At 57.4% G+C, this 24,609-nt stretch overlaps 1 protein-coding gene across 4 annotated transcripts; it reads left to right on the top strand.

The window, feature by feature from the left end:
- On the top strand, positions 1 to 23,857 carry NDEL1 (nudE neurodevelopment protein 1 like 1). 4 transcript variants are annotated; one of them, XM_084273472.1, is made up of 9 exons: positions 1 to 48; positions 8,157 to 8,254; positions 9,601 to 9,754; positions 10,948 to 11,096; positions 12,094 to 12,230; positions 14,116 to 14,289; positions 14,950 to 15,041; positions 17,239 to 17,390; positions 22,440 to 23,857. In XM_084273472.1, exons 2-9 carry the CDS (start codon positions 8,169 to 8,171, stop codon positions 22,525 to 22,527), a joined length of 1,032 nt encoding a protein of 343 aa, XP_084129598.1. In that variant the 5' UTR covers positions 1 to 48; positions 8,157 to 8,168; the 3' UTR covers positions 22,528 to 23,857. The 4 variants fall into 4 exon arrangements, with proteins under 4 accessions (XP_084129598.1, XP_084129600.1, XP_084129599.1 ...); XM_084273474.1 differs by lacking the exon at positions 1 to 48 and adding an exon at positions 1,240 to 1,312; XM_084273473.1 differs by lacking the exon at positions 1 to 48 and adding an exon at positions 4,062 to 4,200.
- Positions 23,858 to 24,609: the final 752 nt, after the last annotated feature.

Genomic DNA, 24,609 nt, shown 5'->3' with positions numbered 1-24,609 from the left:
GCCGGGGCCGGCGGGCGATGTGGTGGCTGTGACGGGGGCTGCGCTCCGGTGAGCGGCGGGCGGGGCGTTCCCGCGGTGGCGGCAGCCGGTCGCCCTGCCGGGGCCGGGGTTCGGGGTGGGGAGGAGGGTGGTTCGGGCGGCGGGGGCGCCCCGGCCGGTGCCGGGGGCTGCGGGCCCTGCGCCGATTGGCTGCGGACTGACAACGGGGCAGGTCCCGCCTTCCCCGCGGCCCCGCCGCCTCCTATTGGTGGGAGCGCCTGCCTGTCACCGGCCGGCGCGCCTCGGCCCCGCCCTGCCGGCCGCCGCCCCGCTGCCGTCGGGGGGTCCGGGCTCCGCTTCGCACCGGGGCAGCGGCCCGCGGGACCTGCCCCTGGCTTCACCGGTACGTTGGGCCGCGGAGGAGCCGTCTCCGCCTTCCCGGGCCGGGCTGGCTCGGCGGCGCCGGGGCCGGGAAGCCGCCGGCCTTGGCGGGGAGGGAGGAAACGCGTCTTCGCGCTGCGGGGACGGGCGGGCGGCCCGTGGGCGCGGCGGGCCGCGGCGAGCCCGGGAGCCTGGCGCCGGGAGAGAGGGAGGGAGCGAGCGAGCGGGGGCCCCCGCTCGCTCGCTCCCTCCCTCTCTCCCGGCGCCAGGCTCCCGGGCTCGCCGCGGCCCCTGTGGCGGCGGCCGGGCCCGCTGGGTCCACTGCCTCGCCTACATCCCTCGCGGTGACCCCCGGGGGTTTCCTCTCCCGGGGCTTCCATCGCCTCCCCCCCTCCAGCCGAGCGGGTCCCGGCGTGCTGCGGGCAGACGTGTCCGGGCTGAGCCGCGCCTGGCCCGTGCTGCCGGCTGGGTGAGCTGGAGCTGAGCTGCAGCGGACACGCGGTGGGGTGAGCGCGGCCGACACGGGGGGAAAGGCGATGCTGGGGTCAGAGCTGCGGTGAGCGACGTCCCGTTAGCGCGTCTCCTGCTGAGGAGGAGGAGGAGGAAGAAGAGGAAGAGGAGGAGGAAGAGGAGGAGGAGGAGGAGGAGGAGGAGGAGAGCTGTCCTCCCACCCGCAGCCCGGACTCCTGGCTCTGTAGCCGTTGGCTCGGACAGCCGGGCTGTGTCTCTGGTGACTCAGGGCTTCCCTCTCGGTTCCCTCTGACGCCGCCTCGGCTGGTCACGGGTGTGGGGAGGAGGTGACGGGCGCTCCTGGGGTCGGTGCCGCTTGGCACCCTGCGGGGCGGTGAAGTACCTGACACACCGATGGAGAGTTCTCTGGGTATGGAAGCAATTCCTTCCCCTTTTCCAGCAGCAGTTTCTGGGCACTGCAGAGGGCAGGGGCCTTGCCAAGGTCAGTGATTCAGTGGGGTTGTTGGCCACGTCTGGCCTGGGCTGGGAAAGCGATTGGGAGGCCTGTTTATTTTATTATTTCTACTTAAGACTGGACGTGTCAGCAGTGTGAGGGGGCAGGCAGGCTGGCTGGTGTGCTTGTGGTGTGTGCAGAGGCACAGCCCAGGCCTGCTCGGGCTCGGGCACGCCAGAGGTGATGCTGCGTGTGGCTGGGAGGTGGGGAGGTGAAGGTACATGTGCAGGGGCACGGTGATTTAGCTCCCTTCCCCCTTCTTTGGGGTGGAGCCCTCTTTTTAATGGTTTTCCCCCAACTCTTCAGAGGCCACAGGCGTGCGGGGGAGTTCCTGGTTTGGTGGGGAGCAAAGGGGAAGAGGAAGGATAAGGAGAATGTGGAGAGAAAGCACGAGACTGATGATGTCAGTGACCTTGGTGGCCCAGAGACGCCTTGTCTCTGGAGACTGCTCTAGGAGCAGACTACCAGAACGTACGGTAACAAAGTGCTGTTTATTCCCTCAGCCCGCTGCAGTTGGGTCTGTGTGACTTCTGGTAGGATGCTGTGTGATTTTCCAGGGCTTAAAGCAGGGTAAGTCAGACTGCAGAAAGGAAACGGTCTGTTTAGAGTCCTCCTTGGTGTTTGTGGCACCACAAACGTCACCAAGATAAACTGTGACACAGGTTCAAGCCAAAGTGTCCTGTCACTCCTGTCCTGTGCTCATCTGTGGGCAGAAGGAGCCGTTCCCATCCCAGCTGATCCGTCCTGACGTGAGGGTGTCGGTCGGGCTCCTCTGTCAATACCACTGAGCAGCAGACCGTGCTGCTTCCCTCTCCTTCCAGCCTAGAGTTTGGGGATTTATTTTGAGCTCTCATCCTGTTAAGTGCTTACTGAGGAGACCTTCAAGGCCCTCCCCATTGACAGCTGGCCTCTGGGTGGCTTTTGGGCAGCGTTTTTCAAACCCCTCTTGCCCTCCCTGGTGCTGGTAGAACTTGAGCGATGTAAAGGCAGCAGAACCCTGTCCTCTTGGAAGAAACCTGGGCAAAGTGCTTTTCTCCCTTTGAAGTTTCATAGTCACTTGTCCTTGTGCAGTGTCCAGAATCATCTCAGCCCTCTGGCCTCTGGCTTTCTAGGGACTGTCATCACCGGGATGGTGTTATTGCTGGGATAACAGGGAGGCCCAGGGGCCCTGTGTGGTGTCACTCGTCTCGAGCCCTTTGCTGTGCATGTCCTAAGCTCTCAGATCAAGCCATCACTTCTGGGCAGGGTGCAGTGTGAGTTTGGTTTTTTCAAGGTTTAAAGAGAAACCAGGCAGCTGGAAGCTGGGGAAGATGCAGGTTGGGTGGATGACACACAGAAGTGATGGGGCGGTGGGCACAGGCACCCAGCAGCTTGTGCCAGCTCCAGCCTCCACAGTGGAGTCAGGATCAGAGCTCCTGGTGCTCCTCATATCTCACTGACTTTCCTAAGAGGGTTTTTTTCAGAGGCTGAAACATATCCTTTCCACAGACTTAATTCCCTTGCTGGGCTGCTGTTTACTCCACACCCTTCTGCTCTGCATGGATTTGGCCCTCGGGGCTTCCAGATGTGGGGCTGGGAGCAAAGCTGTCCTCGTGGTCAGAGCCAGGTTGTTCTGGGACACACACATCTCCAGAGCCCTTTCCTTCACCTCTGCTGGTACTGAGTTTGCATCAGGAGCACCAGCAGCTTCAGATTTTCCTTTTTAAGGCGCTTTGGTGCTGTAATTTGGGAACAGAGGTCGGATGTCTTGAACTCCCTGTGTTTATGAAAGGCATAAATGCTTTTTAATAGGAATTTGGCACGTCTCTGGTAGCTGTGGTTTGACTTCTGAAAAGCAGCTTATTGCATCAGCGCTTTCCCCCTGGTGTCAAGGCTGGCATCGCAGTGCTGGCCAGCTCGCCCAGCTGCGTGTGTCTTGAGCACGTGGTGTAAAGCATACCTGTTCTATTGGGTTAATAAGGCTCCTTCCACAAGAGTCTGGCTGAGATAACAGCTTTGCTGTGTGGTATTTGGTTATCTGAAGAGCTTTGGGTCTGAACCTGGCGCAGAGTCCCTCAGGTAGGGCTCGGTTACCTTCTGCCTCCTGTGCTGCCCGAGTTGGAAATGCAGGATTTACTGTTCTGGCAGAGGAAGGGGTGTTGTGCTGACACTCTGCTCTCTGACTTCTTTTTTTTTTTTCCCCTGAAAGCTCCTATGCTGCTGTTGCAAGAGGCAAGGAGGCATTTGTTGTGGTTCACCAGAGAACATTCAGTTCAAAAATAGTATTGCAGGAAGAGACAGAGGTTCACTCTGGAGCGGCGGTGGATGCAGGCAGCCTTCCAAAGAATGCCTCCAGCTCCTATTTCAGGATGAGGAAAACAAGCAGGAATTGATTGGTGCAATCTAATCCATGGCTTCTGTTTGTTTGTTTTCCATATCCTAATAAGTGAAGGACAATGCAGATTTGCTTTGGTGTTTGGATGGAGTGCTCAGGCTCCTGTGCTGTGGATGCTGACTGGCTTTTGGAAAAAATACAGAGCTTCAGTGGTTTGGGGAGGGGGGAAGGGGCTACCGGTGGGTTCTCATGGTTTGAGAAGGTGAGGAATGGTGGAAGGAAGATTTCTTCTGCTTCTCTGCCTGTGAATCAGCATAAAGTGGGAAAAGGAAGAAGACTGGTTGCTCGTGTTCCTTCCTGCTCTCCACGGCAGCTCTGGATGATGCCAGCACTCTCCAGCAGCATCGTTCCCTGGGAGAAGGGACGGTGACTGCGGGAATTCCTCGGCACTTTGGGCAGCCCTGGTAGCCAGAGTGGGCTCTTATCTCCAGGACTGAAGGCCAGATCTCAGCCTGGCAGGACCTCTGCCCTGCGTTAGGTGGATTCTTGTTTGGTTCCAAAGGTCAGTGGACTCTGGTGTTGCCCGCAGTGGGGGGCAGTGCAGTGCAGAAGGGGGGGTCTGGCGCTGGGCTTTGAGGTGCCTGAGTGGCTTTGCTTTGTCGCTGCCTGAATCCCTGTGTTGGGTGCCCAAAAACACCAGGCAAGCAGGACTTGTGAGGGGAAAGCTGGTGGCCTCCGTGCTGAAAAAGGACGTTAAATAGTGTCTGTTCTCTCTGTGGCAGATACTGGTAATGGGAGACTGTGGTGACTGCAGTCAGGGGACTGCAGGTACGTGCTGGGTGAGCTGCAGGGCCCTCCGAGCAGTGCTCAAACCCCTTCTGGATGTGCTCATCCTCACCGTGACGCATCAGCGAGCTGAGTTGACTTTGAGAATGGGGAGGAATGGATCCCCAACTGTGGGTAAAAGTTGGAGCGTCGTGTTGTGTTTCAGACTCAGTGTTTTCATCCGACACTTGATCCAGACCTGAGCAGCAGCCTCCAGTCACGTGGAGAGCCTGGGAAGCTTTTTTAAGGTCCTGGGTTACGCTTCAAGCTGTGTTTGTGTTTTCATGACTTAGCTGAGAGGTGGCCCTGTGAAGATTAGGGTTTGGCCTTGAATGCAGGATTCCTTGAGCTACTTGCAAAGCGCTGTCTGCCTGTCAGTGTCCTCCTGCTGCCTGTCGGATCCAGCCCTCTGCTCTTCTGATCCCCAGAGGGTACTGAGCATCACACTTGTGAGGGGGCTTCTGGAGGTGGGAAACAGACCTTGTCCTGTACAAAACTCCCTGGATTTAGAGAAATTCCTAACCCACAAGCTGCATTGCTTGAGAGTGATCATGGCATAGAAAAGCCCTTCTGTTTAAGAGTGGAGAGTTACTTTGTCCTGCTGACTCTGCGAGGGGCTTGAAAGGAGCCGCCGTGTTCTGAACACGGCTCTTGTTCGAGAGCTGCTCCGTCTCCTGGAGCCCTGCCCGCCGAGCTGAGTTTTCCCAGGGCGCTGTGTGAATGCTGGGCTGTGCTGTGATGAATTCTGAGTGGGCAGCAGCCTGAGCCTGCTCTCATTCTCCCTGGAAGACGCTGCTGCATTGTCTTGTCTGTATCCTGAAAGCCTCAGTGTTGTTTGTCAAAGGCTTGATTCTGCCAGTGCCACGTATGCAGAGAAGCCCTGAATAGGAAGGGCTTGGGAGCTGGTTCCCAGCTCCTCACATAATGCCCTGAGCCGGGACAGCCAGCAGCAGGCTGCAGCCAGGGCGCTCTTGTTCAGCTCCTGGTGTTCCGTGTGCGCCCGCTCTCCACGTGTGGGGTGCTGAGAATTGTCTGGTTGCGTTCTGGTGATGCCTCGGAGCTGCTTTCCACCAGGTATATCTGGGTGTGCTTAGGCAGGCCCCTGTTTCTGTGCCATAAACAGAAGGAATGGGCAATACTTGGCAGAAGTGGAGTGACTGATTTGCAGCCACGTGTGTGCCTGTGGCAGGTGTGGAAGCTCCCCACATCTCCTGACCCTCGGATGAGTGTTTTGGCCATGAACCGTCATGTTTGCTGAGCGTGGGTCTGTGCTCTTACCTCCTGTCCCCATGCAGGTGAGGGGAGGCAGGTGATGTGACCGTGTGCAGGAACTGGGATGTGGGTGCTGGAGCTCGCGTTGGGCGCTGTGCTTGGTGTTGCACGCAGCCGTTACCATCCAGCGTGGGTGTCTGTGCCGTTGGCAGAGCAGGAACCCACGCTGCTCGTGGCAGGCAGGAGGGTAGGTGTGAACCAGTGCTTAACCAGGATGGGCAGAGGAGGATGGACTTGGCAAAGCTGAGCTTGTTCCTGCCGGGTGGGTTTGGGGAGGGCGAGTTGCTGCCTGAAGTGCCAGGGGGCTGCATCTCCTCCTGCTGGTGTCTGAAAGGAAGGGGTCTTCCTACAAGCGTGTGTGGGGGGGGAAATCTCCTGCATCTGCAGCTGGTGACTGACTTGTGGGTCTCTGTGCTCGTGCAGACCCCTGTGTGTGCAGGGATTTCTCTGGTGTTGACCTCCCAGGGTGTGCCCCTGCGAGCAGACAGGAAGGAGTCTTGGGCCCAGACCCACCTTATCTCAGCTGCTTCTAGGAAATGATGTGGGGTGCTTCCTTGTACGAACCTTTTGAAGCACATCCTGAATGTCGCTGCTGGGTGGCTTCCAGGATGTTTGCCTTTTGAGATCAGCTCCTCTGGAGCTGTGGGAGCTGACCCTTTCCTATGCTACGCCTCATTTATTTTGGGAAGGATGTCCTTCTTGCTGATCTCAGCCTCTGGGGGCGTGGGGGTCTTGGTCAAAGGTCAGAAGGCTTTTGCTGAAGCGGTTTCAGTGGGGTAGGTGCAGGACTGATGTTGGGGACAGCATGCATGGGGAGCTGAGCTGAGCTTTCCACCTCCTCCTCTCACTGTCTGTCAGTGCCAGAGCCACAGATGTCTGCTCACCCTACTGCACCCGGCTCAAAGCCAGGGCGGGTCGGGAGGTGATTCACAGGCTCTACCTCTGCTGTCAGCAGCCTCTTGCAGGGCGCTTGGGATTCATCCCCAGGTTGTGATCAGGCTGCCTGGTAACGGGTGTAGTAGTGGAACAGGTACACCCAGAGGAATCTCTATGGGCAGCAAGACTGGGAATCCCTGTGCAGGGGACTTGAGGGGGCTCCTGTGCATCTCCTGTCTCAGTGCAGGGCAGTGCAGAGGAGGAAACGCCAGTTCACCTGGGCAGTGTGACCTGACTCATGACAGTAACGCTGTGAAGTTAAATGGACACAGCTCAAGGGCTGGGGGGTTTCTGAGCTGCTTAACCCAACTCCCCCTGGATGGATCTGATCTGGTGCCCTTGATGGTGGCAGCTGCACTGGACAAATGTGCCAGCTCTGCCAGGCTGTGTGTGAGAGACGTGCTGGTCTCTGCAGTGAGCCTGTCTGCACGCTGATGAGAGCGTGGAATTGTTTTGTCCCACTTCTGGGTGTCTGAAATGTGGGTCACTGAGTTGCAGGACGTGTTAGCATGATGTTTTTCAGCCTGAAGGGACAGTGCTGGCCACCGATGCCTGTTAGAGTGTGAAAGGCAGGACGTTAGGTCAGCCAGCCCTGATTGATCAGCTTGATGGGGTGTTGTGTACAGCCTCTGCCCTGTTCCTGAGCAGCAGGGCAAAACACAGGCCTCGAGTTGGGTTTCTTACACCAGCTACAGGAGAGCTTGGGAGGTGGAGAGCTTCCCTCTGGGTGAGGTGGGGGCAGTCAGGGAGCATCTCAGAGCGATCAGTGCTCACAGATCCATGGGCACAGATGGGATGCATCCCTGTGTGCTGAGGGGGCTGGCAGAGGGGATTGCTGAGCCGTCATCTTCGACAGGTCTTGGAGGACAGGAGAGGTGCCTGAGGACCGGAGGACAGCCAGTGTCACTCTGGTCTTCAGAAGGGGCAAGAAGGTGGATCTGAGTCACCACAGGCCAGTCAGCCTCACCTCTGTCCCTGAACGGGGAGGGGACAGCTTGTTCTGGGTGCCATCTCCAAGCAGTTATGAGGAGGAGTCAGCATGGACTCACCAAGGGGAGATCGTGCTCGGCCAGTCTTGTAGCCTTCTGTGATGTCATCCCTGCAGGGTGGGTGGAAGGCAGTGGATGTCCCCTACCTTGACTGCAGCAAGGCTCTGATACTGTCTCCCATGGCATGCCAGCAGCAGAGCTGAGTGTGGGATCGATGAGTGGACAGGGAGGTGGGGTGAGAACTGGCTCAGCCCAGAGGGTGGTGACCAGTGGAGCAGAGTCTGACTGGATCCCTGTGACTAGCAGTGTTCCCCAGGGCTCGGTGTTGGCTCTGGTCTTGTTTAACCTCTTCACCAGTGACCTCGATGAGGGAATGGTGCCAGGTCTGGATGCTGCTGTCGGAAGGGCTGTGGAGATGAAGCCTGGTGCTTAGCAGCAGTTTTGGGAGCAGCCTGCTTGTGTGTCCTGAGTGCATCCCTGTGCTTGTGTCCTGCAGGTCGTATTGATCATGGACAGTGAAGAAATCCCAACTTTTTCCAGTCCAAAGGAGGAAACTGCATATTGGAGAGAGCTTTCCCTGAAGTACAAGCAGAGGTACTGCTCCAGGTTTAATTCTTTAACACCACAACACTGTTTAATCTATTTCTTTGCAAGCCTACAGCAAGGTGGGTATGGGATGTTTTGGGAGGATTCTCTGCATTCCCAGCTTTAAAGTTCCCACTGGTGTGGGAGCTGAGTGTCTCTCACACAGTGTTACATGCTCTGAACTCCAGGCCACCTTTCAAGCGTGTCTGAGCAGGAGCAGAGCCTTGCAAGAGCAGATCACGAGCATCTTTGTGTAATTAAAGTGCTGCCTTAAGTGGTGTCTTGATGTTTTATCACAAGAAGGCACCTTTGGGGCTGCCCTGTATCGTTGCCATCCCCTCGAGCTTCTTGTCGTTGAATTCCTGGTATGGAAAGTGCCTGATTTGGCACTGCTGCCCTTCACTGGGGTGTTGTACCTCACAGTCCAGCCCGTGCCAATGGTTTACATCTTTTAGAGGGCACAGGGCTTTTTGGGGCAGGTTGTTGTCTTGAGTAATGCTGGGGGGTCTGGCTGTGGTTTGGTTGGGTTTTTTGGAGAGAGGGGCATTGGAGGCTCCTGGTTTCTTTTCTTAGGAAAGCTTGCTTTCATTTTACTTGTGTGCAGCTGAGGTGAAGCCAGTTAAACCCCTCTCAGGTCCAAGGAGCCCAAGGGGCACGTTGCTTTTGTGCTGGTTTTGAGTTGTTGGGGGGTTTTGGGAGGGAGGTGTGGGTGGGTGGAAGGGCCTGTCCACATGGAGACCCCTCAGCTCTTCTTAGATGACAGAAAATTCTGTCTTAGACACCCATGGCTGTGTTGTTTCCTGAAGCCTTGTTAATTCTCTGTGCTGCTTACTAAGAGCTGAGCTATGGTGTGTGGTAAAGATGCAGATTTAATAAGTAAAGTATGTGGAGTGGCTGCTTGCAGTATTTAGTACCTTGTAGTGCTGCAGGGTAGGAATGTGCTGGCTTCCTGCCACAGTGCCCAGGAACCACCACGCTTTTCAAGAACCTGAAATGGCCAGGCAGTGTGGAGATCTATAAGCTGCTGTTCTCTCTCAGCAGTTTTGACTGAAATCAGGTGAAATGCTGGCTTAATGTACTGACTTATCAAGTCTGCTAGCAGGCTCCTGTCAGTAGCCTTCATACAGGTGTGTGTACACAGCTGCTTTGGTGTAAGTGAATTAATTTCCTTTTATAGCTGAGCTCAGTGTAATTTCTGTTTCCTCATTTTTCCTTTTCTCTCCTTTAGGGGTCTCTGGGTGACACTAAAGTACTTTAAAACTGTTTTTTTCATCTTCTTCTTTTGGAAGAGCTGTGGGTTTTGCTGTACCTTGGGAGATGGTGGATTCTCAACTGATGAAACCCTCTTGTTCCAGCTTCCAGGAGGCTCGTGAAGAGCTGGCTGAGTTTCAGGAGGGGAGCAGAGAATTGGAAGCAGAGTTGGAGGCACAGCTGGTGCAGGCTGAGCAGAGGAACAGAGATTTGCAAGCAGATAACCAAAGGCTGAAGTATGAAGTGGAAACCTTGAAGGTAGGTCTCTTCTGTCCCTCTTCTTACAGCTGTGCCTGGGATCTCATTTTGGACTGTCTGCTCTGCTCTTGGTCGCTGGAGGTCCCAGCGAAGGAGCTGTGTGTGTCAGATCCAGACCTCAGGATGGATTCTATTCCAAATAAGGGCAGCATCCTACCACAGAAATTTCTGGGCAAATTTTTTTCTCCTTCACATCATGAAACACTTGTCATGCTGTTTGTTCTGGTTTGTTTGAATTCTTCAGGCTTTGCCAAGTAGTAGCTGTGTTAGCTGCAGGGGCAACACCAGCACAGCAACAGGCCGGGCAGCACAAGCGTGTCTGGTCACATCACTGCCTTGTCTTCTCTCTGTGCAAGCTCTTTTTCCTCCCAGAAGGGCTCCTTGGTTTTATGAGACCTTAAATAAACCTGAAGATGGGTGATTTGTGCTCATCTTTCAGAGCCAATCTCCTAATTAACTCTTAACAGCTGTACCTGCAGAGACAGGAATGGCACAAGGATCTGCACGGGCAGGAGCTGACTCTTAATTGCTGCCCGTGTTAATGAGTCAGTGTCTCTTTCTGGAACCTTGGAGAAACGTCACATTTAGTAGTCTTGGGTTATTTGAGTGATGGCAGAGGTTGGAAATGGAGTTTATGGGATGCCTTGCTTGTGCATCCAGTCTCAGCTGTAGCTTAAGGTCCCTGTGTGGGTTAGAAGGCTGTGAGCCCCTGGCTGTGCCCTCGGAGCTGGTGATGGTAAGCTTGGGAGTGGGTTCTGCCAGGCTTTCACAGGTGAGCTTGTGGACCTGGAGGCTTTGTAACAGGCTTCAGTGGCTCTCCCTGTTGCCCATGGAGATGTCAGACAGGCGCTGGTGACAGCGTGGCCGCTCTGCAGGGAGCGGCACCGACGGGACGGCTCTGCGGTCGCCGTTCCCTGGCTGCCTGGTGTTTGAGGCCTCGGAGCAGCTGTCAGCACAGGCTGTGGGGAACAGATGCAGGATGCAGCTCTGAGCAGCCAGCTGTGGCGTGGAGGGGTGGCTGGGCACAATGCAGCGCTTGTGACTGGTGCTGTGTTCAACCTCTCAGTCTCCCCTGTGCTACCAGCGCTCCCACGTCACCAGGCTGCAGGGAGTACGTGGCTTTGTCCCACTTCGCTCAGATGCCTTGCAGGGTGTTTGTGACTGATGCTTATCTCACTGCCCCTTTCTTTCAGGAGAAACTGGAGCACCAGTACACACAAAGCTACAAGCAAGTGTCGTTGTTAGAGGATGACCTGAGCCAGACAAGGGCCATTAAAGATCAGCTGCATAAGTACGTGCGGGAGCTGGAGCAGGCCAACGATGACCTGGAACGTGCAAAGAGGTGAAGGCTGCAAATGTCCTCTTTCCCTAAAGCTTTCAGTACACTTTTTGTCTGCATTGATCACTTTATTATTCTTTTAAAAGGTAAAATAGTGCAGACTGAGCCCCAAATGACGTCCAGGGCACTTGACTCCTTGTGCAGTGCAGCTTACCCGTGGAGTTCACCTCCATCAGCTGGTAGCAAGGGAGGCAGGAGGCCAAGTGCTTTGTGCTCTGTGAGAAGCAGGCTCAGAGCAAGCCAGGCCAGTACTTTTGATACCACCAGCTGGGTGACTCTCAGATTTGTGATCCTTGCAGCTCAAAGCCCCTTTGAAGTAAGAGGCCAACGCTTTACATAGTCCCTTCTAAATAGAACAGGCCGAGGGAGTCTCTTCCTTGCATAACAGCTTAATGACCGTAGGGAGCTAATGTGTCCTTGGTTAATGCAGGGCTGAGCAGGCTGCTGCTAGGAACACCCAGCCTTGGCGTTGGGCACGCTTCCCTTCTGCTGAATGGGGGTTTTGCCATTGATTCAGCGGGACCAGGAATGAGCCTCTGGCTGTCTGGCACAAAGATCTGAGGGCCTGTTCCCACAAGGCACTTAACCTCATGACTAACTTTTGACACACATGAGTTACCCCACTGAAATCATGGAATGAATTGGGTTGGGTAATACCCCAGTGCCCTGTTTCCTGCGTTCACTGGGCCCCAGAGAGGACACACCACCTGATAACGCACCGATTCAACCTGTGGCTTTGGAACATGCCTTGGGAAAAGTGGAGATGGGTGTGCTGGACTGGCTCTTTCCCAGCTCTTCAGAACCAGATGCTATCATGTTCTTTTCATCTTATTCCCCTGCTTCTTTGGTGTTTGTTAGTCCACCCTGAGAAGCGTTCCCATAGCTTTCAAAGGCCTGACTGGAATGCAGACCCTGCTAACGCTTTGCTGCTGTTGTGGTTCTGAATACGCTTTTATGTCGACTGAGCAGAAGAACCTAATATTCTGGGTTTTGTTTCTAGGGCAACAATAGTTTCATTGGAAGACTTTGAACAGAGGCTGAACCAAGCCATTGAGAGAAATGCCTTTTTAGAGAGTGAGCTGGATGACAAGGAGTCGCTGCTGGTTTCCGTGCAGAGGCTAAAGGATGAAGCGAGAGGTACGGCTGCCTTGCTTCCTTGGCTTGCTCAGAGGCACCTGTGGCAACCAAGGCTCGTGTTTACAGGGAGCCTCACAGAATGGGGCTGGAATCAGATGGTTAGGGTAAGAGTTTGGCATTGCTAACAGTGTGTTCTGCAATCTCTGTATGTCTGGTGTAGCTGAGAGGAGACATTTCCTCGTGTAGGGCAGTGTTAATGTGGGTTCTTTCAGGACTTTGGGCACAGCTGAGTACAACAGGACTGTCTTGCAGACATGTAGTAGAGTTGAGGAAGGGTGTTCCCAAAGTTCCCACTAGCTGTGGTTTTGTGTCTTGCACAGGAAGGGAAGGAATGGGAAATGACAGGGAAATACATGGTAAATAGCTAAATAACTCCTTTAAAGGTCCTGTGTTCCTTCTAAACCTTTGGAGGTTGCCTGGTTTATTAAAGGTATTCCAGTAAAGACTGTGGTTACACCTGTGGGATCAGATGTCTGGGATAGTGTTCTGGGATACGATTGGGATTTGGGAATTCCTCAGTAGATTTGACATTAAAAATGCTTCCCCAGCATCCTCAGTGGCTGGTGGAAGCTGATTTCTCCCACAGTGGGTGATGCGCTCGTGAGCGTGCACCACTGTTAATGCAGGTTAGAGATCCATAGGCTTCAACTTTGCTTCCCAAGTGAAGCTTTCTGAAATAATTCCTCAGCTGAGGCCTGGACATGAGTGCAAGACAACACATGTGGCAGCAGCCTGGGACTTCTTGTCGTTGTTCTCCTTGGTGAAAGCCCTGGAACCACGTTTGTGCCCCACAAGTGGAAAGCCTCTCGTGGAGGCGTGGGGTGATGTGAGGTGTTTCCTGTGGAAATACATGTATGGTCACTGGGGTTAGGGCAGTGCTACTGGAAAAAATGAGCAAAGCCTAGGGGAGCAATCTCTGGAGCACTGGGATGTTTGGCAGAAAGAGATGTCTTCTTTCTTGGGTGAGTCATTTGGAAATGTTTAGCATTTGTTATGGTAGCAGAGCTGCTTATGTTCCTCCTGACAACACGAGCCACGAAAGGGACTGATACAGTTTCTGATTGAACAGCCACAAATCCCCTTCTGGGAGCCCAAATTGATTGTCATTTCAGCTGTGCTGTTTCACTGGAATTTAGTCCTGAATACGTATGATAACTTAAGCACCATAAGGTGTGACTGATGCTGCTCGTGCCAGTTGTACTGGGTCGAGACAAGGAATAAGAGCTCTGTGGAAATTGAAGTTGACCCAAGAATGGTCAACCCCCTTGTAACCTATTTGTGTCTGGTCTCTCCTGAGGATTTTATAGACTGATTGTGGTGCTGGGTGTGTGTGGTACAAATGTGTGTGAATGGGAGGGGACAGGCAGGGGTGAGCAGCAGCTGGAGAGGAGGAAGATGAGAACAAGATGTGGGTTTCCTAATCTCCAGTCCCTTTGCCTGTCGTTTGGGCTACCCAGCATCTCCTGTCTCCTCTTACTTGTTGGGGCACCAAGAAGCTGACTGCAGCCCTTTGACCCTCGTTGGCCAGTGTGGAGTGCTGTGGGTCATTAAGGGGGATTGGGACCTTGAGAACGAGCTCTGCTGGAGCTGAATGTGGTTCAGTGGGAATTCGTGACTGGTGATGGCCTGTCTAGCACCCTTCCCTTGGGATTTGGTGTCCGATGGGGCTCAGTCACCTGCCACACTCCCAGGAGACGCAGCACTCTGGGCTGAGGGGGCTGTTCGCTGCCGTGCTTCTCCCAGCTGGACTGGGAAGGATGGAACTGGGCTGTGGCTGCTCTCAGCCCCGCTCCGGGAGGAAGCCAGCAGCGGGCAGGCAGCGCAGGGCTGTGCAGAGCATCTCCTCTGCTGACGGGTTTCTCCTCCTCCTCCTCCGGGCGCGCAGACCTGCGGCAGGAGCTGGCGGTGCGGGAGCGGCAGCAGGAGGTGACCCGGAGGTCAGCGCCCAGCTCGCCCACCCTGGACTGCGAGAAGATGGACTCGGCCGTGCAGGCATCGCTCTCCCTGCCGGCCACGCCCGTGGGAAAGGCGTCGGAGAGCAGCTTCCCCTCCCCGAAAGGTACTGCTCGGGGCGGTGGGGCAGGCTGCTCCGCCTGCAACTGCCTGGTAGGGGGCTTGGTGTCCGGGCAGGGAGGTGCAGGTCCCACCCAGGCTGCCCGAGCTGTGCTTCAGCCCCGCGGCAGCACCTGGCGTGCCTGAGGGGTGTGATGAGCGCACAGCACAGGGACTGTCAGTGAGGCCTGGGTGCTGCTCCTGGGGCAGGGGGCTGCCCTCTGCAGTCCCTCTCTGTGCTGGGGGACTGAAGGTACTCGGGGTTGCAGGGAAGTGGCTGCTGAAGCAGCGGGCAGTGATCCCAGCAGCCTGGAGTCGCTGTCACCACACCTGCCTCTCAGGGGTCCTGTATCCCTGTGAGGCAGCAGGATGTTACTCTGGCCCCCTTCCCCATTTGGAAGGCTCTGGAAAATCACAGGGATCAATACATTCTTTTTCCAAATAAAGGAGTAGATTCCAGAGGAAGCTCTGGCTGGGTTAGGTGGGCTGTGGGCAGCGGCCTTGTGGGTGCAAAGGGCGTGAGCTCTGTCAGGCCTTTGTGGGCTGGGGATGGCAGAGCCTGTGTGGTGCTGTGGGGAGGCTGCAGGAGGATTTTACACTGACTTCTAAACTTACACAAGCAAATTGTGGGGGAGTGGAGCACGTAACGAGTCGTGTCTGCTTGCAGCTATACCCAACGGATTTGGTACCAGCCCCCTTACCCCTTCAGCCAGGATATCAGCGCTCAACATCGTGGGAGACCTGCTGCGGAAAGTGGGGGTGAGTGCTGTGACCCGAGCTGTGCCCAGCCCTCTGCTGCTGCCCTGGGCTCTTCTCCTTGGGCACTGGTAGAGGCCTGGCTGGCTCCTCGCTGGACACGTGCTGTCGTCCCCGGGTGACCCACGCTCAGTGCTTAGGATGTGGTACCACTTCATTGCTGCTGGGGTTTCATTTCTATTAATGGGTGGGAATTCATTATTATTTACTCCTATCTTGATTTTTAAAGCATGTTACTAAGCCTCTGATGCCAGTTTTGGGTGAGGAAATCCCTGTTTGGAGTGGAATGTCTCTGAAGCACTTTGGTGTATGGGGTTAGACCCTGTCAGCTGCTCGTTGCTCTAAATGGGGCCTGCAGCTCCCTCCCTAATGAGGCAGAGATGCAGAGCTGGACCTCAGACTGGGTGCCTGCTGCACACAAGTGAGGACTTGAGGTGGTGCTGGCAGGGTCTCCTCCTGTGCCTGTGGAGAGCTACAGCAGGTGCTGAAGATGGGGGGGGACCATCTGGAAACCTTTGATAAGGAAGTGAGAAAACAAATCAGGAGAGAAAGCAAAGCAGTCCCATCTGTAGTGGGTGGGGAAGTGAAATGTGTGAGCCTTTAAGGGGATTACTGCTGTGAGCAGGGCAGAAGCAGTGTGAACATCTGGTAGGGTGTTGTTCAGGGAGCCAGGCTTTCCAGGTGAACAAAACAGGACTGTTGAGTTGTGAGAGGTTTGTTGGTGTTCCTGAGTGCATTGGGTGGCAGTGGGGATGGCCTTGGTGTGTAGCTGTGGTGCTGGCTCTCCTGTCTCTGGTGGGTAACACTGGGAACAGGGGGAGCTGCAGCACAGACAGTTGTTTTAGCAAAGTTTGAAGTGGGAAATGTCCTTGTTGCTTGGTTTTGGAGCCAGCCAGCTCGTAGCTGGTTTGAAAGGGCAGCAGGACAACTGGGTTGTGGAGTGACATGTTTAGAATGGGATCATTGTGAGTAAGAGTCTGCAGGGGATTTAGGGAGCTTAGTCACAATCCCATGTGATTACTCTGGGAGGACAGGAAGTGCCAAATAAGCATGCTGCTTTCCCAGCCAGCTCCAGACACGCCACCACGGCCACAGATCACGAGCTGGAATTCTGGTCAGTAACAATTATGGGATAGACAGGATTGCTTTGGGTTTGGCTACTCACAGGATGCCTCATCCTGAGCCTTGGACTCCCTTTCCCTGCAGGAAGCTTCCCCTCAGCTTTCCTGCAGCTGGGGCAGGGAGTCGCTTGGGCAGGGATCACACAGGCTGATGGTGCTTTGAGACCCAGAGACAGGCAGGTACCTGTGCCTGTGTAGCCACTGAGGAAGCTTCCCTGGGTTTGTAGGAGACTCTGCAGCGTCCACTCACTTGTGTTAGCGTGGCAGTGCCTTACTAATGGAGTGTCCTTCCTACAAGGAGCAGGGCTGAACCCCATGTGTGGGGAGATGAGTGCTTTCCTGGGGTGTTTGTGGGTGTCTGAGTGCCCTGTGCATCCTGGGGATGCTGCTGGCAGTGGCAAGGACCAGATGGGTGCAGGAAGGGCAGTGGGTGCTGTGAAGTAAAGGGGAGAAGCAGGGCTTTGGTCTCCCTTCTGCCAGGAGTCAGTGGATGAGGCAGAGACTGTCACCTTGGGTAGGGGAAAAAGATCTCACCAGGCTTGCTTGGAAGTGGTAGAGATGAGGTACAGACCTTGGAGATGGCTTAGCTGCTGCCTGTGACCCCTGCTTGAGGGGCTGTAGCCATGGCAGCTCTTGTGTGGAAGTGCATCAGTGGGGCTGAAGAAGCTGGCTTTATTTTGAGGCTGAGGTTAAGGAAGAACTGCTGGAGGCCATTGCCCTGGGGGGAATGCCAAGTTTCCAAACACACAGGCACTCCCAAAACCTGAGGACTCTGCTTTAGTCTGGTGAGTTTATGCCAGCTGTACTGCAGCTGCTGAGCCAAGGAGTTCTGGTAACTCCTGCTAGGAGCTGGCTTGCTTATTTGGGGTAATTAATGGAGCGTGGATGTGCCCTGAGCCTGAGCCCTGCTGGGGCCCAGCTGAGCCTGGCAGTGTGGCTGCACCACAGCAGCTTCACTCCCACTCCCACAGCGTCTGCCAGGGGTGGTCACACGGGGCCCTGGTGGGGGTCTGGGGTCCTGAGAGACTCAACTCCAGCAGCAACATGCTTTCCTGACCTTTGTCTCCCCCTCTTCACAGGCCTTAGAGTCCAAGTTAGCTGCTTGCAGGAACTTTGCCAAGGACCAGGCCTCTCGGAAGTCGTACCTGTCAGGGAACGTGGGCAGCAGCGTGATGAGCAGCAACGGCACCAAGTACCCCCACCCTGGGCACACTTCCTTCTTCGACAAGGGGTAAGGGGATGGTTTGTCCTGAAGGGCCAGGGTGCCTTTCAGGGTGCTGCTTGAAGCAGGGACTCTTGGCTTGCCCTTAGCCCACCACAGCTTTCATCCTGTGGGACAAATACTTGTGGAGCCAGAGTCTCAGGGCAAGGGGAGGGCTGGTTTTTGTAAAGCAAAGAGTAAAACAAGGGTGGTTTGTCTGGTAGCTGGTGGGACACTGGTGCCTGTTCTCTTCTGCTACTCCCTCACCTCCCCGGGGCTGCAGCTGGGGTACTGCAGAAGCCCCAGGCAGGGAAGGTGCCCTTGGGAAGGATCTCCAGTGGGTAGTGATGGAGTTGCCATAGTTACTGATGTGCTCGTGTGTGGGGAAGTGTATCCACCCCAAACCTGGGGGTTCCCTGGGTGAGAAGAGTGGAGTGCAGGCAGCAGATGCTCACTTGGAGGGCGGCATCCTCTCCACTCTGCTCCCCCTGTGACAGGGGAAAGGGAATGTCAGCAGTGTCACAGCTGTGTCTGATGTGGGTGAGGGGTGTCCCTGTGCTGGCTGGGCTGGGTGTCAGTCTGATGTGGGTGAGGGGTGTCCCTGTGCTGGCTGGGCTGGGTGTCAGTCTGATGTGGGTGGGGGGTGTCCCTGTGCTGGCTGGGCTGGGTGTCAGTCTGATGTGGGTGGGGGGTGTCCCTGTGCTGGCTGGGCTGGGTGTCAGTCTGATGTGGGTGGGGGGTGTCCCTGTGCTGGCTGGGCTGGGTGTCAGTCTGATGTGGGTGAGGGGTGTCCCTGTGCTGGCTGGGCTGGGTGTCAGCCATGGGGTCAGAAACTGCTGTCACAGGAGAAACTACCCCCTGTCTCTCCTGCAGCTCACCCGTGGCCAGAGCTGCTCTGGGACACTGGGAAGTGGTTCAGCAGGAGGATCAGAGGGTCCCTGGCTGTGGGAGGAGTGGGGTGCAGCACAGTGGTGGGGTCAGGCTCCTGTGCTGTCACTGGGCAGAGCACCCTCCCTGCTCCCACAGCACCCTTCCTTCCCCAGCCTCAGCCCAGAGTGATCCAGTGCTCACACTGCCTCCAGTTAGAGACTGACTGAGCTGCTGCCAGCCTGAGGCACAGCACAGAGCTGAGCTGCCTCCAGCCAGCCTCAGCTGAGCTGAGCCCTGTTGCTCTGTGGGCAGCAGGGCAGAGCTGTGTCCTGGACACCAGTGCTCAGGGCTCTTAGAGCCACTCCTGCTGCTGCTGGAGACCCAATGGAGTCAGTGTGAGGGGCTGCCTGGGGTCTGTGCATCCCCCCAGCCTGTGTTGTGGGTGCCAGCTGTCAGGGTAGGCACTAAGGAGCGACTGTAGCTGCTCTTGGGAGGCAGTGTGGCTGTGCTGAGTTGTGCTGTGGCGAATAAGCTGATTGCTGTGTGAGGGTCACTTCTCATCACGTGTCTTGGCTGCCTGCCTGGAGTTAGGAGCAGGTTGGAGCTGAAAGTGTCTTAGAAATGCAGTTCCTCCTGGAAGAGAACTTCTACAGCAGGTTTGGAGGACGTTAGTGGGCTGGAAGAGGGGGTGGAAGTGACTGGTGTGCCTGCCTGCAAGCTGTCAGAGCTCCCTGCATGGCCCTGCTGTCCTGCCCTTCCCCTCCCCACCCTGCTGTGGGGTCAGAGCCATGTCTCACCCCTTACATCAGCTCCTGCTCGTCCTTGGTGCCCCTGTGGAGCTCTGAGTGTGCTGGAGGCGATGGCAGTGTCTGTGTAACCCCTCTCCAGCTCTGCCTGTGCCTGTCAGCCAGCCCGGGGTGTTCCCCCAGTGGGGTCAGCCCTGCTGGGGTGTGGTGTGGTGCCTGGGCAGGAGGAGCTGAGCCGTGTATGTCCTTTCTTCACCCCTCTCCTCCTGCCTCCAGCCCCTGCACTCCCCTCCCTGCCCCTAATTGGCCTGAAATAGCCCATAGATCTGGTCCAGTCTGCAGCTGGTGTTTGTGTGGTGGGGCTGGGACAGGGTCCCTCAGCCAGGTCATTACATTCCCATTTACTCTCCATCTGTCAGTTGCTGTTTGAGTCTCAATCTTCCCTCAAACTCCAGCTCATTGCTGAGCAGGCAGCACAGGCAGGAGCTGGCACAGGGGAGCATCGCTCTGGGGAGCCCTGGAGAGAGCTGGGCTGGCACTGCAGCTCTGCTGGGGCCTGGGAGGAGCCAGGGCTTGCCTGGGTTTAAGCTCAGCAGTGCCTGGTGTAGAACTGGCTTCCAGCAGACTTGTTCCTTCAGGAACGTGCTCCTTCAGTCCAGGTGCCAGGGCAGGGCAGAACACCCCCTGGGGATGTTCTGGGGTAGATACTTGGGGTTTTTGCTGTTGTAATTGTTCTTAATTGGTTATTGACTTCAGTCCAGCACAAAATGACCCTTGATGGGTCTGCAGAGGGCTGGCACTGGAACAGCACAGAGTCCTTGCAGTTCTGTTTTCATAAACCAAGCTGAGGCTGGGATGTGGGCAGTGCCTCTGCTCACGTGCCCCTGCCAGCCCCGGGAAGGATGCAGGGGTATTTTCACAGTGGATTCTGTTACCTGCAGCACTGGTTGTAATCAAGGTCTTACTCCTGTTCCCTAGTTCACCTTACAGACAGTTACACATGGTTCCCTCTTGCAGGGACACTGGGATGCAGGTGAGTAATCCCAGGTGCTGTGCAGGGCCCCAGGCTGCTGCCTGGGTCGGGTGCTGATGACACTGGGGTGCAGGGGGAGCGCTGGTTGGAGATGAGTAGGGCCCCCTCCTGCCCGTGCAGGCAGAGCCTGGCTGTGCAGAGGTGGAGGAGGAGGTGTTGGGTGAGGTTTAGCCTGGCACCTTCCCCTCACCCGGGGTTGTGCCCAGGAGTCTCGTCACCATGTGCATAAACTGTCCCCGTTTCTCTCCACCAGGCGCGACAGGGTCGTGTTCCCCACCTTGGTCCTGGGTAAATGAGCTCGTTTGCACTGGTAACTGCATGGATCTAACTGGGGCTGGCGGTGTGGGGCTGGTGCCAGCACTGCCTGCATGAGGCCTGCAGCGTTACTAACAGCCGGGTGCAGCCTGTGGCCGTCAGCTCCCTCTCCCTCCTTCCCTCAGATGGGCTCTGGTGCTGTGAGCTGTCCTAACGCTGGTGCCGGGTGCTGCTCTGCCCAGAGCCAGTTAATGCTGCTCACACACTGACCCAGTCACAGGGGCTCAGGGTGAAGTGTCGCTGCTCTTGACTTGCTCAGTTTGGGAGTGAGTTTGCCCTGTGCTGGTGTTCTGCCCTCCCAGCTCTGCTGGCTGCTGCACTCCCGGGCTGGGCACTCCATCACCGTGGTTCTGGCCATTGGGAAGGTGAACAAAAGTGCTGACGTGCTGGGAGCTGGATGGGCTTTCAGGGCAAGGGGAGAGCACAGCGTGGGCTGAAGCAGGACAGGTAGGGCCAGCAGTGCCCCTGCCCTGTCACTGTCCCTGCCCTGTCCCCGTCCCTGCCCCACGCAGCCTCGCCAGCTGGAAGCACCCGGGGTGGCACAGCGGGGCCAGTGGGTACCAGGGTCACAGGCTCCATGGGAGGGGGTCCTGCAGCACAGGGGCTCTCCATAGGCACCACCTGCTATGGCTGAGGGGTGGGAGTGTGGAGGGGTCCCTGTGCTGTTGAAAAGTGAGGCCCCACCCTCACTTAGGGGTTGGACTCGATCTCTCAAGTCCAAGGGCGTGCAGGCTGCCCAACAGGGACGTGTTGCTTGGTTTGCAGGAGAAGCTGCTGGCAGAGGCAGGTCTGTGGGATGGCAGGGGGGTGTTGTCCCCACAGGCAGAGCGTGGCTGCTGGCAGCCCAGTTTGGGGCCATTGGTGCCCCAGAAATACCAGTATTTGAAGCTTGTGCAGCTCAGCCTGTCCCTGAAGCACAGCCGGTGCCAGGGGGTGTGACAGGAACAGGTCGTGGCAGCAGAGTGATCGGGGTGTGGGGTGATGGGCAGGGTGGCTGCCTTGGGGCAGGGGCAAGGTGCCAGGGTTTGGTTTGAGCGCTGTGGCCCCTTCTGCCCGGCCTCGGGTGCTGCTGGGGGGGTCACTGGGGTGTGAGGACCCGGCTGTGTGGGGCTGACAGCTCCTGCCGTGGGCTGGGCTGGGTGTTCCTGTCACCAGCCCCCTGCCCCGCAGGGCCCAGGGCAGCAGGTCCTGGGGGAGGCTGGTGCTGCGGAGCTGCTGCAGCCCTGGCCCAGTGCTGGCAGGGGCTGGGCCACATCCTGCGCTGTCCCCTGTGTCCCTCACAGCATCTCTGACACCGCGACAGCCCCGCAGAGCTCGGCTGCGATGGGACTCACCCAACACGGGCACTTCAGGCTGCTGGTGCTGAATGTCCCTTTCAAAAGGGACCAAGTCACCACGTTTAACCCTGTTTGGGCTCCCCCCACCCTGCCCCACTCGGCAGAGGTGCTTTCTGCTGATCACCAGTGTGCAGAGTCACGTTGGGATGGGGCTGTGTGTCCCTTCACCCAGCTGTGACCTGGGAAATACAGCTGTGTCCCCCCAGCAGCTGCTCGCTGCGAGTGGCCTTTCCAAACGTACAGGGAGGGGAAGTTCCCGCTCAAGGTGACTCCTGTGCTGTGCCCTGGCTGCGTCAGTGTGGATGCTCAACAGCCAGGGAGGGAAGGAAGCAGCCCTGCTCCCCTGGCAGACAGCGAGCCTGTTACCATGGGAATGGGTCGCTGGTGGTGGGTGTTCAGACTGTAGCTCTTCATCCCCTGTTGTCAGGGGGTTGTAACTGTCCCTGCAGCAGCAGCAGCAGCGCTTGGGGTTTCCTGGTGGGGTTTTGCACCCCAGATGCAGGAGGTGCAAGGTCACCCTTTGGGTTGCTCATCTCTGCTGCAGGTGCCTGGGGTGGGCAAGGGGTTGATCCCCCCAGCCCGTGTCCCCAGCTGTGGGTGGGTGCTGATCCTGTGTCCCCATCCCGTGTGGTCCCACTGAGCAGTTGGGGTGACAGCCGTGGTGAGGAGTGGGACGGGGTCTGTCTACCAGCTGCCAGGGGCGGGGGGAGCTGTGGGGGAGCTGTGCCCCCCCCGGGGCTGCTGGTCACTTAACGGCCTCTCTCTTGTCGCTTCTCAGGGCGGTGAACGGCTTTGATCAAGGTCCCCCTGGGCTGGGAGCCTCCCGGCCCTCCTCGGCGCCGGGCATGCTGCCCCTCAGCGTGTGAGCCCCGGGACCGCCCTGGTCGGACTTGCGGACGCTTTTCTCAGCCCTCCAAGAGAAGAACCGTTCCCGCTGCCCCCCGGCCCCGCTGGAGCACACCCTGCCCCCCGCTGCCCGAGGCACCCCCCTCCCATCACCTTAACACAGTTTGTTTTCTCCTGTTGCTGTAGCAGACGGTCTTTGAGGTGGCCCCTGGTCTGTGCGGTGCCAGCGGAGCCGGGCCGGGCGCTGGGGAGGGCTGGGGGGTTCTTGCCCAGCAAACCTCAGCCCGGCCCCCTCGGCCCCTCAGTGTGTCCCTGAGGGGGGGTGTGGCGCAGCCCTGGGGTGCTGCTCTGAGGGGCTCCGTGTCTCCCTGCTCCAGCAGCCCGTGTGGGGCCCTGGCCACGCTCCCCGCAGGGCTCAGCGCTGGCCGGGGGCTGAGCGGTGACACGGGTGAGGTGGTGCCTGGGCCTCAGCCTGGGCTCTGGGACGCAGTTGCTGCAGCTCAGTGGTACCAGGCAGGTGCCTGTCCAGCCCCTGCCACGGGGGCAGAGGGGAGCAGGGCAACCCTCCCTGGGGCTCGGCTGAGTGCTGGGGGGTGACGGGCATAGGCCCAGTTGCCATGTCTGGGGCTGGGTGGTGCTGACACTCCTGGTGCTCCCACAGAGCTGTGGGGCAGGAACAGGCGCAGCTGCTGCGGCGCTGGTGGTACCTGTGGCACAGCTTGTGGCCCCCAGCTGCTGCCCATGGAGCCCCCTCCCAGGCCCCTGACACCACCCCCCCGTGTTCCCATCCCTGCAACATGTGACTGGGATCTCCAGTGTCACCTGTGGCTTCTGTGGCAGTTTTGGGCGACTGTGTCCTTGTGGGTGTTCAAGCACCGTCCTTGTGCTGTCTGTGTGCCTCAGAGCTGGGGGGGGGTGAAGGTGAAGCAGCAACCCCAGCCCGGGGCTGGGGAAGTGTCGCTCCTGCTCTGGTCCAGCTGCAGCTCCCAGTTGGTTGAGTTACACTGAGCAACAGCCACCCCTTGGCGCCAGCGGAAGGGAGGTGGGAGCCCCCCACCCCCAGGGTGTGTATGGTCCTTCTTTCCCGTGCATCCTCTGCTGCATTTGACTGTTTACATTTGTTTTATTGTACATAGGTTTGTAAACATAATATCTTTGCCTAAGATCTTTGTACATAACTTGGGCTTTGTAGCTTTATTTATTCAGAGTCTATCTGGCATGTTTCAGTCGGGCAGCGTGCGTCCCGCCGTGGGGACACGGCTCGTGCTGTGGCTTCAGCCCCCAGGAGCAACTCGAGAGGCATCTTCAGAAATAAAGTTCTTTTAACGTGGACTCGGTGGATTTTGCAGACCCTGAGGCCGTGGCTGTGTCTTTGTCCCAGGTGCAGGTGCTGCTCCCCTTGGGTTTTAACACCCTGTGTGCAGAGGGAGGGAGCAGCCTGCCCAAAATTAAAGATCTGATTTTTTGGGAAGAGCCTGGGGAGACCCTGGGGGGGCTCCAGCTGCCACCGCGGGGGGATTTTTACCTCCTCAGACATTTCCTCTGCAGCGCCGGGGCCGGGGCAGAGCCCCCAGCCCTCCCTAGAGCCCTGGCCACTGTCTGTGCAGCTCCTGGCCCAGCCTGAGCCCAGCTGGGTGCTGCCACCCCCCGGCGGCTCCTGGGGCTGTTCCAGCATCCCCCATCCCCAGCCCGGGCCCGGGGCAGTGGCCCAGGCTCTGCCCCAACACCTGCCCCGCTCCAGCCCCCGGCCCGGGGGTGCAGTACTGGGGTCCAGTCACGCCCCGGGGAAGAGGAGCTGCTCCAGGACAGCTGCAGGACCAGGTGAGGCCCCTCAACTACCCCATGGCCCCTCCAGCCATGGAGGGACTGAGGCCTGAAGCAGGTTCCAGGAGCTGGTTCCCAGCCAGGACCAGAGGTAGGAAGAAGCCTCAGGGAAGCTCCTAACCTTCCCCTCTAGCTGCCCCCCCCCAGCCCCCTGCACCTTAACCCATCCTCCTCCTCCCTCCCCTCCCTGCATAGGGGCCCATCCGCAAAATAAAGAGACAACAACCCCCACCCCAACCCCCAGAAGAGGAAGAAGGGAAAAGGAAAAGGCAGCTTCC

The sequence above is a fragment of the Gallinula chloropus genome (assembly GCF_964237585.1).
Source record: "Gallinula chloropus genome assembly, chromosome: 20".
Taxonomy (NCBI): Eukaryota; Metazoa; Chordata; class Aves; order Gruiformes; family Rallidae; genus Gallinula; species Gallinula chloropus.
Note: the sequence above shows the minus strand (reverse complement) of the source record. Positions and strands in the feature narration are given on the sequence as shown.